We start from the raw sequence: 12701 nt of genomic DNA on the forward strand, positions 1-12701 counted from the left end.
TAAGGCCTCTGGGGCTAGGAAGATACCTTCAGTACTTGAAGGCAATCAGCTTTGAAGTCAGGAAAGGTGCAATAAATACAATAACGCCCAAATTTTAAAACTCTTGTGCATGTAAAATTCGGGGGGTTATGTGCAGAAGTGCCAGACCAGCTAAAGGGGGCAGGCCGGAAGAGTGCCGGCCAGCACATGGAGTTTATTTCTGCCCAGATGGAGCAGTAAGTATAAAAACAAAAAAATTGGGAATAGCTAGGGTAGGTTTAGGGGTCAGACTTCCCCTGATGTACTGTCACAGTAAAAACCTACTGGGCCACAGAATCCAAGGGATCAACCTGTGGGGGAGGGGGGCTGGCTTAGCAGAAGACAGACACTAGTCTGTTCCATTATACGGCTTGCAGTGCTGTACCATTCCTGGGGTAATATAGCCTGAGTTCAGAAACCCTGCCCCTAGGATTGCTGTCATCTAGGCCCCATTCAGGCTCAATTCTCTGGCAAATCTTTCCTCTGGGCCACCTTTTATTATCCTCTCCTGTTTACAAGTGCTCTTGTAAAGCAAGACCACAACTCCTCTTCTCCAGTCCTGTGGCATCACTCCAGTATCCAGGGATCTATTGAACAAGTCTTTCAGCTCCTTTAATATCCTGGGATGTACCTCATCCGGCCCCTTGGCCATATCCACTTTCAGTTTTTCTAGCTCCTTCAATGCATTCTTTTCTGTAAATGCAGTTGCAAAGAGCAGCAACAAAAATGGTTAGAGAGATACTGGACAAAATGGGCCACTGATCTGATTTAAGATCAAATCCGGTGAGATGGGAAGGAGGAGTAAGGCGAGTTTAATAGGCATGCCACACAAGTCATTATAGTTAAGCTTTAATTAGTCACAAGTAGCTTTTAATTACTCAAATACCATATTGTACTTCTGCTTAGTAAGGTCAATATTAAAAAAAAAACATTCAGTGGTATTTAGCGACATAAGTATAACTTATATAGTTAACTAGTGGGCACTGAATATGTACCTATGTTCAGTGGTAGCCGCTTAGCTACATAAGTTGTGGGTGTGTAGTGGATGGATTGGGACACACTGATGTAGCCACATAACTTATACAGCTAAGTAACGATATTTGGTCTTGCCTTATAAGTTAACCAGCTAAGTTAGAACAGGTCTAACTTAGTCAGTTATAACTTATGTGGGTAAGCACGAAGATAAGTGTATATTAAGTGACATAGCTGTGCCGCTGAATATATTATGCAACTTAGCCGTCTAAGTTACTTAAACAGCCACCTTTGAATATTGACCTCAGTATTTACAAGCTGCATGAAAAGAATGTGCTAGTGCATAATGTAAAATTACTGTAATATGTTTAAAGTCTACCAAGGCACAATGCCAACATTCCAACCTAGCTGTAAGTAACCTCAGTTTACATTTGCATATTGAAAAAAATTTACATATAGCCACTTAGAGTAAATGTTATTTTATTGTAGCCTGTTCGAGAAATATTTTGCCAGCTATGTAAATTTGTTATAGGTGTTACCCTATACAGATCTTGGTATCAGTGAGCAATCTTTGACTCAGCTGATCCTGGTTCATTGCATGCTAATCTGTATACTCTTTCTATAAAATATATTTTATTATAATATTTGCTGTTTTGAATAAAAAGGGATTTTTCTATGTAAGCTGCTGGTTCCAAGCATTTATTCAGTCTGCAACACTAAATATCAACATGGCTGATTTCTGGGGAGTTGTAGCATGCTGCTACTAACTGCCAAGAAAATGTTTACTGCTTGTGAAATTCTAGGGGTTTGTATTATTCCTAGTATTATTTTAGCTTTAAGAGCTGTGTCTAATGTAAGATGGGGCCATTTTACTGACAAATGTTTATCTCAGAAGGATGCTTTCCAAAACAGTTAACATTGACAATGAGATTATACAACACCGTGCCAGTGCAAGTTCTTCCTTTTGCAGACTGTCATAGTCTATAGCAGGGGTCCCCAAACTTGGTTCTCAAGGGCTGCAACCCAGGGTTTTTAGATTTCCACAATGAATATGCATTATATCTATCTACATAAAATGGAGTCAGTGCATGTAAGCAGATTTAATGCATATCCACTGAGAAAAGCCTGTCAACACCTTGGACAATTCGAGCAATTCCATCAGTGCTCCTTACGATCCATCTGCAATATGAAGTGGCAAGATAGTGTCTATAACAGAGAAACCATCGAAAAGTTTAGTGGGAATGATAGTAAAAGCTCAGCTTTGATGAAAAGGCCATGTCGTAAGGATGAAGGACATCAGAATTCCCAAACTTCTGCTCTATGGCCAACTGCAAAGTGGACATAAATTGCAAGGAAGATCACACCTTAGATTTAAGGACACACGCAAGTGCAACCTTAAAATCTGTAAGGTAGATGGCAACAGTTGGGAGGACACAGCTTTTGGACAAGGTCAGATGGAAGCAACTCAGTTACTTAGCTGTCCATAACTTTGAAACCAAATGAAAACAAGTACAAGAGAGAGAGAGAGAGAGAAAGGCCAACTCTGTAACTTCATCCAGTGCAGATTTCACCTGCTTCACCTGTGGTCTCACTTATGGGTCAAGGATTGGTCAATATCACATCTGTGGACACAAACTTAGTCAAAGGAACTGATGAATATTCTTATGTAGAAATCAATGGGAGACTCCATCATCTGTTAGCTTTAAGAGCTGTGTCTAAAAAGATGGAGTCATTCACTTTATATTGGTTTGCAGCTGTTTGTATTGATATTTTAATATATTTTTTCTTGCTTTTGTCATCACCTTATCAACCTGTCTGGCCACCTGCAGATTCTGCTCCTGTTTTGTGCATAGAGCTACTACCAGCCTTATATGCTGTACTACTCCTGTGGGTTTCTGCAAACCCTAATACATGCTCTGCATTTCTGACAAAAATTACCTCTGGTGAAACTATACTGCCTTGGATCCTGTAATCACTGGATTACACCATTATTCTCTATTTCAGCAACAATTCCATTAATTTACTCGTCACTGAGGTCAGACTAACCAGCCTGAACTTCTTAAACTTCTCCTTACTTCCACTTTTGTGAAGAGGAACTCTCTTTCCCTGTCTCCAGACCTGGGAAACTCCTGATTCTAAAGAAGTAACAGTCAGACAGTGGAGCTACCAGAACATCCAGAATTTCCCTTAATATCCTCAAATGTATGCTAGCCAGTCCTATTGCTCTATTTACTTTCAGTTTTGCCAGCTCTTTGTGATCACAGTCATTTGAAAATTGATTTGGGTCTACCTAACTTCCATTCCTTCTTCTGGCTGTTTTCTGTGGTCCTATTCTAAATTCTTCAGTGAACACTAAACAAAAATATCTGTTAAGTTATTCTACTTTCTCCTTGTCAACTTCTACATATTTCTCTTCCCACCCATCCCCTTTAAGTCTTACAATCTCATTTTGCAATTCTTCCGATCACTAATGTATCTAAAATTAAAATCCTGTTGCCTTTTTTTTTTGTTATTGAATTAGCTGTTTTTTCTTCAGTTTAAGAACATAAGAAAATGCCATACTGGGTCAGACCAAGGGTCCATCAAGCCCAGCATCCCGTCTCCAACAGTGGCCAATCCAGGCCACAAGAACCTGGCAAGTACCCAAAAACTAAGTCTATTCCATGTTTGTGCCTTTGCTCTTCTGACTACTTTTCCTGTTTCTCTTAGCTTTTCCATATAGGGTGGCTAATCTTTTTTTTTCTGTGATCTATTGTAGTTTATAAAAACACTAACCTTTTTTCCCTCACCTTTTCTTATACTTTTGAGATATTTTGAATGTCTATCATATTCATCCTGTCTTTCCTCTCTAGAGTATACAAATTTAGATTCTTAAGTTTCATATAAATTGTTTTAGTACAGACCACATTATTTTGGAATTTTTCTTATTTCCATTTGTTAATCATAACTACAACCAGCTCAATCCTCTCTCTATTCTTTTGGAGGCACAGCCTCAAACTTGGACACAATATTCTTGGTGATGTTTCACCAAAGATATACACAGAGGTATTGTCTTTTTTATACTGGCCATGCCTCTCCCTGTGCAACCTATCATCAGGCCACCACTTTATTGTACCGTTTTACTACCTTGCTGATATCAGACACAATCACCCTAAGGCTTCTCTTGATAAGTGTGCATCATATCACTCGATTGTATTTTTGCACCACAAATGCATGGCCCTTCATTTTTTATTGCACTTAATCTTAACTGCCAAGAACTTGATGGCTCCACAAGCTAACATCTCATTCTGTCTACTTCCTCAGCTGTGTCCACTGTGGTAGATCTCATCATCTGCAAAATTTATTCCTTCTAAATCCTCTGCAATAATCACTCACAAAGAACCAGCATTAGGCAGAGCATTAAGGCACTCTAATCCCTTGTCTTTCCTCAGTAAATTCCATTTACTACCAACCTTAGTGAATTCCACTTTTGTCACAGTTTTGCCTGCTGTGCAGTCTCCCCATGCCAGGGTTCAGTCTGCTGCACATTCTTCCCTCTACCAAGGGCCCTCAGAAAGCCTTGCTCACTACCTTGGTAGTTACCACTTCACTAATTCTACTATGCCCAAGGCTCAGGCCTACTTAACCCAGCCTGCTCAAAGCCTCAGTGCCTCTTCATTGAGTCACCTCGGCTCTCTGACCTGAGAAGCCTGGTGGCCTCAGTGCCTTCTAGCATTGTTTTAGCTTGTGGATTCTGTGCCTTCTGCCTTGCCTAGCCATGTGGCCTCTGGATCTTGTGCCTTGTTAAGTGGCCTTCAGGCCCTCTGCCTTGTGTTCTCTGTCCTCTGGCCCTGTCCAGTCCTGCCTTTCCCAGTTCTCTCCTTGTCTGTCTTCAAGCCTTGCCTTTGTCCTCTGTCCAGCCCTGGCTCTATCCAGCTCCCAGCCAGTATCTCTGTCCAGCTCAGCCGGTCCCTGCACAAGAGCTCCCAGCTGAACTATGATGTTCAGCCAGAGACAAGTCCTACCAGCTTCCCAGATCCCAAGGGCTCAATCTGTAAGGGATGGGTCTGGCTAGGCAGAAGATCAGCACCAGCTCAGCCCTACAGTCCTGTACTGCTCCTGCAAGGTGCTTCCTGCCAGTCCACCAGACCATGACACAATGAAGAGGCCAATCAACCCCCACAGGAGTGATGCAGAAATTCCTGCCAGCCTGGTGAGTCTAGAATAGTTTAAATCATTCTGCTAGCCATTTTTTCTGCCCCAGCACCTCAAATCATTCCTGACTCTGTGTCATCATGTTTGTCCTGCCTGCCAAATTTGGAATTCTTCATACTATCTAGAGTGCATTGCTTGCCATTTTCCTAATTTTGAATTGTGGGACTGTATAGAATGCTGGTCTATAAACTCTGCATCTGTAAACACCTGTAGCAGCTGTGCTGCACTGCAGCCTTATCCGAAGCTAAGAATTCCACTGTCTGACGATACAATTGCATCTCAGACCCCATCTTATTGGAAGTGCAGCAAATGCCCAGCTAAAACTTCTCAGATATTCCCAGATTGTATGGGTGTGGTTCCTCTAGCCCAACTTGGTGGAAATGCAAGTGCTTTCCTGTATATGTCTCCAGACAGAGCCTGTCCAATTTGCTCTGCAACCAATTCAGCTTCCTTGAACACTGCACTACATTTAGACAGGTAAATTTAGCCAAAGAAAATTAAAACCAGCATCAGTAGAGATAAAATCTGTTTTAATACCCAGTTCAGCCACCTTAAAAAAAAAACACACCACTACTGCAGACCCAATTTGCCAAGGAAGCTAACCTGTAAAGGCACAACCTGCTTCCAGATTCAGCTCAGATTATCTGGAAACCCCAAGCACATGCAGGCACAACTAAAATCAAGTCAAAGGAAGTTAAAATCAACACTTACAGGGGTAAACATTACTTCACAATCTGGCACTATTTTTTTTTATCCCGGGTCAGTTTACTACAGTTTCAAAACCTGCTCCTGTGATACACACTTCAGACGTTAACAGCATGAGAGTTGCCTCTCAAGAAATAACTAGCAGAGCATGAGAAGCACAGCGAATGCAACTGCAATTAGCCAAGACAGATTAAATTCTGTTCCTGAAAAGATTGCCTCACTAATCCTATTATGCCCAAGGCTCTGACCTATTTAACTCAGCCTACTCAAAGCCTCAGTGCCTCTTCATTGAGTGCCTTCGGCTCTCTGACCTGGCCAGCCCTGTGGCCTCCGACCTTCTGCCTCATCTTACCTTGTGGCTCCTGGGCCTTTTGCCTTGAGGCTTCCATGCCTTCTGCATAGCAGCCTCTGGGACCTCTGTGTTCTCTGTCCTGTTTTGTCCTTGTATCGCCCCTGCTCAGTCCTGCTCTGCCCAGTTCTCTCCTTGCCTGTCTCCAAACCTTGTCCGTCCTCTGTCTAGTCCTGTCTCTATCCAGCTCCCAGCCAGCATCTGTGTCCAGCCTCAGCCAGTACCTGCACTCTGCTCCCAGCCTGCACAAGAGTTCCCAGCCTAACCATGATATTGAGCTGGAGACAAGTCCTACTGGCTCCCAGAACCCAAGGGCTTAATCTATGGGTGAGCGGGCTGGCTAGGCAGAAAATCAGCACCAGTTCATGGCTGCAGTCCTGTACCACTCCTGCAAGGGTGCTCCCTGTCAGCTCGCCTGACCATGACAACTAAAAAACAAAACAGTCTTAAAGGTATTCAGAAAGCTGTTAAAGGCCTTTTGCACAAGTCAATCAGCTATAGGATCCCAACTAAATTTAGATATCTCTTCCTTCAAGTATGTGCGCTTGGAAGAGTCTAAGGAGTCTATGTTCAGGGGCCAACATTAAAGAATGTGATGTCCCAAAAACTGAAAAATAAAGCAGTTCGAACAGCATTCCGAAAGAGATTACGGCTTTTATTTTGCACTCGCCTGCCAGCTATCTATTGTTAGAATTTATTTATGATTTTAGTGTACCATTTACTGGTTAGTTCTATATATTTTATTAATTTATTGGTTGATGTTTTGATTGTTGACATGTATATTGGATTATGTATGTTTACTATAAATTGCCTAGCACTGTAGATAGTAAATTTATTAATTTTTTTTTATTGCCTACCAGTTGCCTATCACTGAACCAGATTCTAACCCACTCTATGCTGTTGGTGCCCACCTCCAGCCTGCTCAATTTAAGAACCTCCTGTGTAGGATGGTATGAAACGTTTTGCTGAAATCCAAGTACATCACAACCAGCACACACCCTCGATTTAATAAAATGATACGCCAAAGAATGCTTGTAGGCTCCAATAATAATTAAATTCATAGCCCTTGGTTTATAAGACCAGTGCTCTGACCACTGAGCTACAGAGCCTGTTACAGTTATCTGTAACTAGTTTAAAGAGTTTCTGTTCAGATTCAGGGTAAAAATGGTTTGGACCCATACTCTGCCCCTTCCCTTCTCCTTACATGTCCTAAGAGACTTCAATGACACAAAATGTTCCTCTGACCGACATTTTTGCTGCTCCTTTGCCAACTGTATTGCAAAGCTAAACAATACAAAGTCAATATTTAAAAGCTATTTAGATGGGTAATTAAAAGTTATCCGTCTATATGGCAAAATAGGCATATTCATCCATTTATCTGGCTAAATTACAGCAGGATAAGTAGTTATCCAGATAATTTAGCTGGAAAAAAAAAAGGGGTGTTCTAGGGGTGTTCTGGGGAGGGATTGTGTTACCTGGCTAATTTAGCCAAATATCGCATATATCTGCCTTAGTCAGCCAGATAACTTTAGACCTGCTATCAAGCTGGACACCTGCTGCTAATCATAGTCGAATAAAATTATATATAACTGGCAATATTGAAAAGAATATCCAATTATGTTTAAAGTTATCTGGCTATGGTTAGTTGGATAACTTTAATTGGGGATACGCAGTGGGTTGTTTATCCCACTGAATATCCAGGTCAAGTTAGCTAGAAAATGGCCAACTGAATACTGGCTTCTATAGATTTATCAGAGTTTTGCCAAGGGGATCACATCTAAACTGCATGGGTTCTGCAAACTTAAAAAATATTTATTCAGAATTTTGTTTTATGACAGAGCCCTCACCAAAAAAAGCAAGTGAGGACGTACCTTTGACCTTTCTTTCCTACCATCTGGACATGTGATGCAGCCTCAAGGCTTATTCCCCTTTGCTTAAGCAGTTCCTGAAGTCTTGATCATTAAAAAAAAAAAAAAAGCCTCCTGAGAGAAATTAACCATATCAGGTTCAGGTTATACTATTTAATTAGTATTAGATAGCTTCAACTACTTGGAGCACAAATAGATTTCAGTTAGAATCTAAAATACAGGCAGATCTGACAAATTGCCACTGTCATGACTTGATCCAAAAGCTACAGGGTCAGCACAGTGACAAAGATGTAGTCCAGTATGAATTAAATTAAAATAAAAAAAGGTTTCTACTCTTGATAACAAGTTCACCCATTAAAGTGCAACAGGCATGATTTGGGTCCAGTCTTGAGGGTTGAATCCAATTCAATTAGATGTTACTTTGTAAAACTATCTCTTCTCTTGAAGTCCTTCCTTCTGTAATATGTAGAGTCTATTGCCGGCTGTCCTGTGGACAAACTCCAGTTCCTCTTTGCCTAGGTCCTTGAGAAGCAGCAAAATTGCATTGAGGATGTTACTCTGCAAACACACAAAATAGAGAAGTATCTTCAGAAAAGTTTCACTAGTTATACTGTAGGCATCCATCTAAATCATTCTCTCTTATTTACCGACTGGGCAGTCAACAAGCTTGCTCTTCTATGATAAGGTAAGCCAGAGAACTCCCAAGGTAGAACTGAGACAAGGATACTTTTAGTCACTTCATAATGATTCCAAGTCCATCCAGTGGACAAAACTGCAATCCTACAGCTCCATGCAATCTTTTCAAGAACTATAAGTTGCTACACAATCACATGTATGTCAACAGGTGCAACCAGAATGCCCACATCTGTGCTCCTGCTCTTAATCTTTCATTTTTAACATCTGATGAACAAGCTAAGCCACTGTCTAGAATAGATCCTGACTCACCTATCATCTTCTTTGTTCTCCCCTACCATCCTAATCACTTACTGAATCACATGGTTTATTTTTCATTCACTCAGCTAGCCAATCTTACTGTATGCTCATCAATCAGCTCACTTTTGAAATGGCCAAACTGTTAGCAATTAAACAGATGCCACACTCTACTCAGTTCGTTTATAAGGTGAAATTAGCTCTTACCTGATAATTTCCTTTCCTCGAGTACAGTCAGTCCAGAGAAATGGGTTATACCCATCAATCAGAGGATGGACACAGAAAATGACAAGCTTGTTGACATCACCCCTTACAAACATCCATGCTGACCTCAGCCTGCCAGTATTACCTGTAACAAGGTAAAGCTGGACACTTTAAGAACCATAATGAACAATAAGAACACTTTTTTTCAATCCAGAGGGCTTCCAAAATACAAACCATAAGGAGAAATGGGAAAAACTGGATTCAGTATTCACAGTCTTAAAAGGAACTCACCTGCTCAATGTAATATCACAATACGGCTTCATGTAGTATTATCTGAACAGAAATCTGGGAATAACTAGTATACAATTAGTATCAAACAAATAACTAGTTATAATTAGACTCTTTGCTGCAAAAAATCATAAGTGAGATTGCTCTATTGTAGGATTTGAATGTTACATTTTTTTTTAACTTTATTAACTATAACAATTTACTTGGAAAAAATTATTTATAATAGAGGGAAGACCTCAGTATTGGCAAAAGATCTGAATATCTCAGAAACTTCTTATAAGCCAATTGTTCCAATCACTGGTCTTTTACCCTCTTAATTTTAATTTTTCTTTAAAAATGCTTAAAGTTGTTTTATGATAGTTGCTGCTTATTAAAGCTGGGTTTCCAATTGTAGGTTCTTAAGAATCTTTAATAATTTCTTCCTTCACACAGCTGGTAATTCTAATATCTGCATTTAATAGGAACCTTGTGTGTGGCAATATTTTCGATTGTTACAAGCCTTTTACCATAAATGTAAGCTTTCACCACAGCAAATTATCTGCGAATCATTTGAGCCCTTCTTGAGTTCTAGACGGGAAAACTTCACGCCGTTCCGAACTTTCCTTCCTTTAACAGAACATTGCTCCATATGACCTGTGACAGGTACTTTAATCCCGACAAGATCCTGACATCATTTAACAGCAAGGCACTTATCTTTTTGCTCATTCTGAGTTGTTTTTTCTCTTGACAACAATGCCATGCTTTTCCCAATTATGGTGTACTGTTTAGCCGCGGCCAACGTGGCCTTAGATTAAGCCTGGCAACCTGAAAGGAAGGGGAATCGATAAAATTAGTCCGCCCTGATGCAGCATTGAAGCGAAACGTTGGCGGCGGCCAAACAGTTCTGAACGGCGTGAAGTTTTCCCGTCTAGAACTCAAGAAGGGCTCAAGTAAAATGATTCGCAGATAATTTGCTGTGGTGAAAGCTTACATTTATGGTAAAAGGCTTGTAACAATCAAAGATATTGCCACACACAAGGTTCCTATTAACTGCAGATATTAGAATTACCAGCTGTGCGAAGGAAGAAATTATTAAAGATTCTTAAGAACCTACAATTGGTAACCCAGCTTTAATAAGCAGCAACTATCATAAAACAATTTTAAGCATTTTTAAAGAAAAATTAAAATTAAGAGGGTAAAAGACCAGTGATTGGAACAATTGGCTTATAAGAAGTTTCTGAGATATTCGGATCTTTTGCCAATACTGAGGACTTCCCTCTATTATAAAAAAATTTTTCCAAGTAAATTGTTATAGTTAATAAAGTTCAAAAAAAATTTTAACAGTCAAATCCTACAATAGAGCAATCTCACTTATGATTTTTTGCAGCAAAGAGTCTAATTATAACTAGTTATTTGTTTGGTATTATCTGAAAAGTACAGAAGTTTGGCAGCGCAAGGGAGGGTCCTAGACTAGCCTGACTAGACTTAAGGAAAGGAAATTATCTGGTAAGAATTAAATTTCATCTTTCTCCTCATCCAGTCAGACCACTCCAGAAGAATGGGATGTACCCAAGCTACTCCTGACTAGGATGGGACCCTGCCAAATCCATTCTCAAACTTCAGCAGCAAAGGCGGCTTCGTGCCTTGCACCAACATCTAAATGATAATACTTATAAAAAGTTAAGACTAAGTCACCACCCTTGCAGACATCAAGCAGAGAAAAATCATCATTTCTGTCCAGGAAATTGCCTCAGTCCTAATAGACTGCACCCTAACTCACTGCTACTGACATACTCCAGTTGGAAAATATCTTTAATCCAATACACTATAGAAGCCTTCAATGCAGCCTCTCCCTTCCAAACACTACCGAACAAACAAAAAGATGATCCAAACTCTTTTTTGAAGGCACAGCAGTGACCTTATTGATTTTATTTATTGGTAATTATATGCCACTGATGCAGAGTCCTGCAGCAGCTCACATAAAACTGCAATACATATCGTAAACATTAAAATCAAGACAAATAAAACTCAATATACTGGGCTAAAAGCTATTTTAAAAAAAGGTTAAAAAAACAAACATTGAATTAAAACTTGATAAATAAGGAATCTGATTTTTAAAAAATCGTTAAACAGGCCTATAATTTCATTTTAAATGAAGGCCTGTTTGAACAAACAAGTTTTTAAAAAAGTTTTAAAATTGCTTAGGGCATTCAGTCTTAAGCTCATGAGCAAGAGTATTCTAAAAAGAAGGTGCTGCAATAGAAAACGCACATTCCTAGTCAAAGAAAGCCTGGTTTATCTAACAGACAGAACATTGAGAAAAGACAACCGAGAAGACCCTCAATGATCTTGATCAGATTAGGAATATACAACATTGTGTTGGCCATGGAAACATTGGTTGCCAAGAGCTTGCAACTGAGCAAGGCTACCTTGTATTTAATCCTCCATTGCACTGGGAGCCAAAGAAGTTTGGCCAGCACAGGAGTAATATAGGAGCTTTTACTACAGCCAGTAATTAAACGGGCTGCAGCATTCCGCAGAAGTTGGAGAGGTTTAATTGACATAGTTGGCAAGCCCATATAAAGAGTTTACAATAGTCTATGGCAAATAGCAAAAATGCCCGAACCACACTCCGAAAACTCCTAGGGAGTAGAAAAGGCTTGAGATCTCTCAGTAATCTCAATTTGTAAAATCCTGCATGAATAACTGATCTCATCTGAGGAATGCAGGACAACTTTGCATCAACAATCATACCTAGGTTCCAAGATTATGCAAAAATAGTTATATCAGCATCATCAACTCAGATGATGTTAATTTATCCTTAAGGTACTGCAAAAGAATTCTCCTCACATCCAAGGAATGAAGAGGGCTATAACCTCACCCATCCATACACCTAATGATGGTAAACAAGCCACCTGATTCAGATGAAAAGATAAAACCACCTTCGGAAAGAAGTAAGGTACTCTGCTAATCTTGACCATATCTTTCGAGAAAACCAAGAAAGGCTCCCTGCAAGATAGCGCATCTGGCTGAAATAACAGCCACAAGAAACACTGTGTTCAGGGTTAGAAGCCTAATAGACTCAAACCATTCTCCTGATAGGGAATAAACTAAATTGAGATCAAGAAAGAACCAGTAGTCACACCGGAGGCCTAATATGTTTCGCACCCCTAAGGAAACATGACATATCTGGG

The 12701-nt window shown here is 40.0% G+C and overlaps 1 protein-coding gene across 2 annotated transcripts in view; it reads right to left on the bottom strand.

The window, feature by feature from the left end:
• Positions 1–8239: 8239 nt before the first annotated feature.
• CFAP410 (cilia and flagella associated protein 410) overlaps positions 8240–12701 on the bottom strand; it is a 71963-nt gene continuing 67501 nt past the window's right edge. For both annotated transcript variants that reach the window (XM_029606501.1, XM_029606502.1), the window contains one exon: positions 8240–8664. In XM_029606501.1, coding sequence (XP_029462361.1) covers positions 8536–8664 — 129 coding nt within the window. In that variant the 3' untranslated portion in view covers positions 8240–8535. The remainder of the gene's footprint in view (positions 8665–12701) is intronic.

This window comes from Rhinatrema bivittatum, chromosome 6 (assembly GCF_901001135.1).
Source record: "Rhinatrema bivittatum chromosome 6, aRhiBiv1.1, whole genome shotgun sequence".
In the NCBI taxonomy this organism is placed as follows: domain Eukaryota; kingdom Metazoa; phylum Chordata; class Amphibia; order Gymnophiona; family Rhinatrematidae; genus Rhinatrema; species Rhinatrema bivittatum.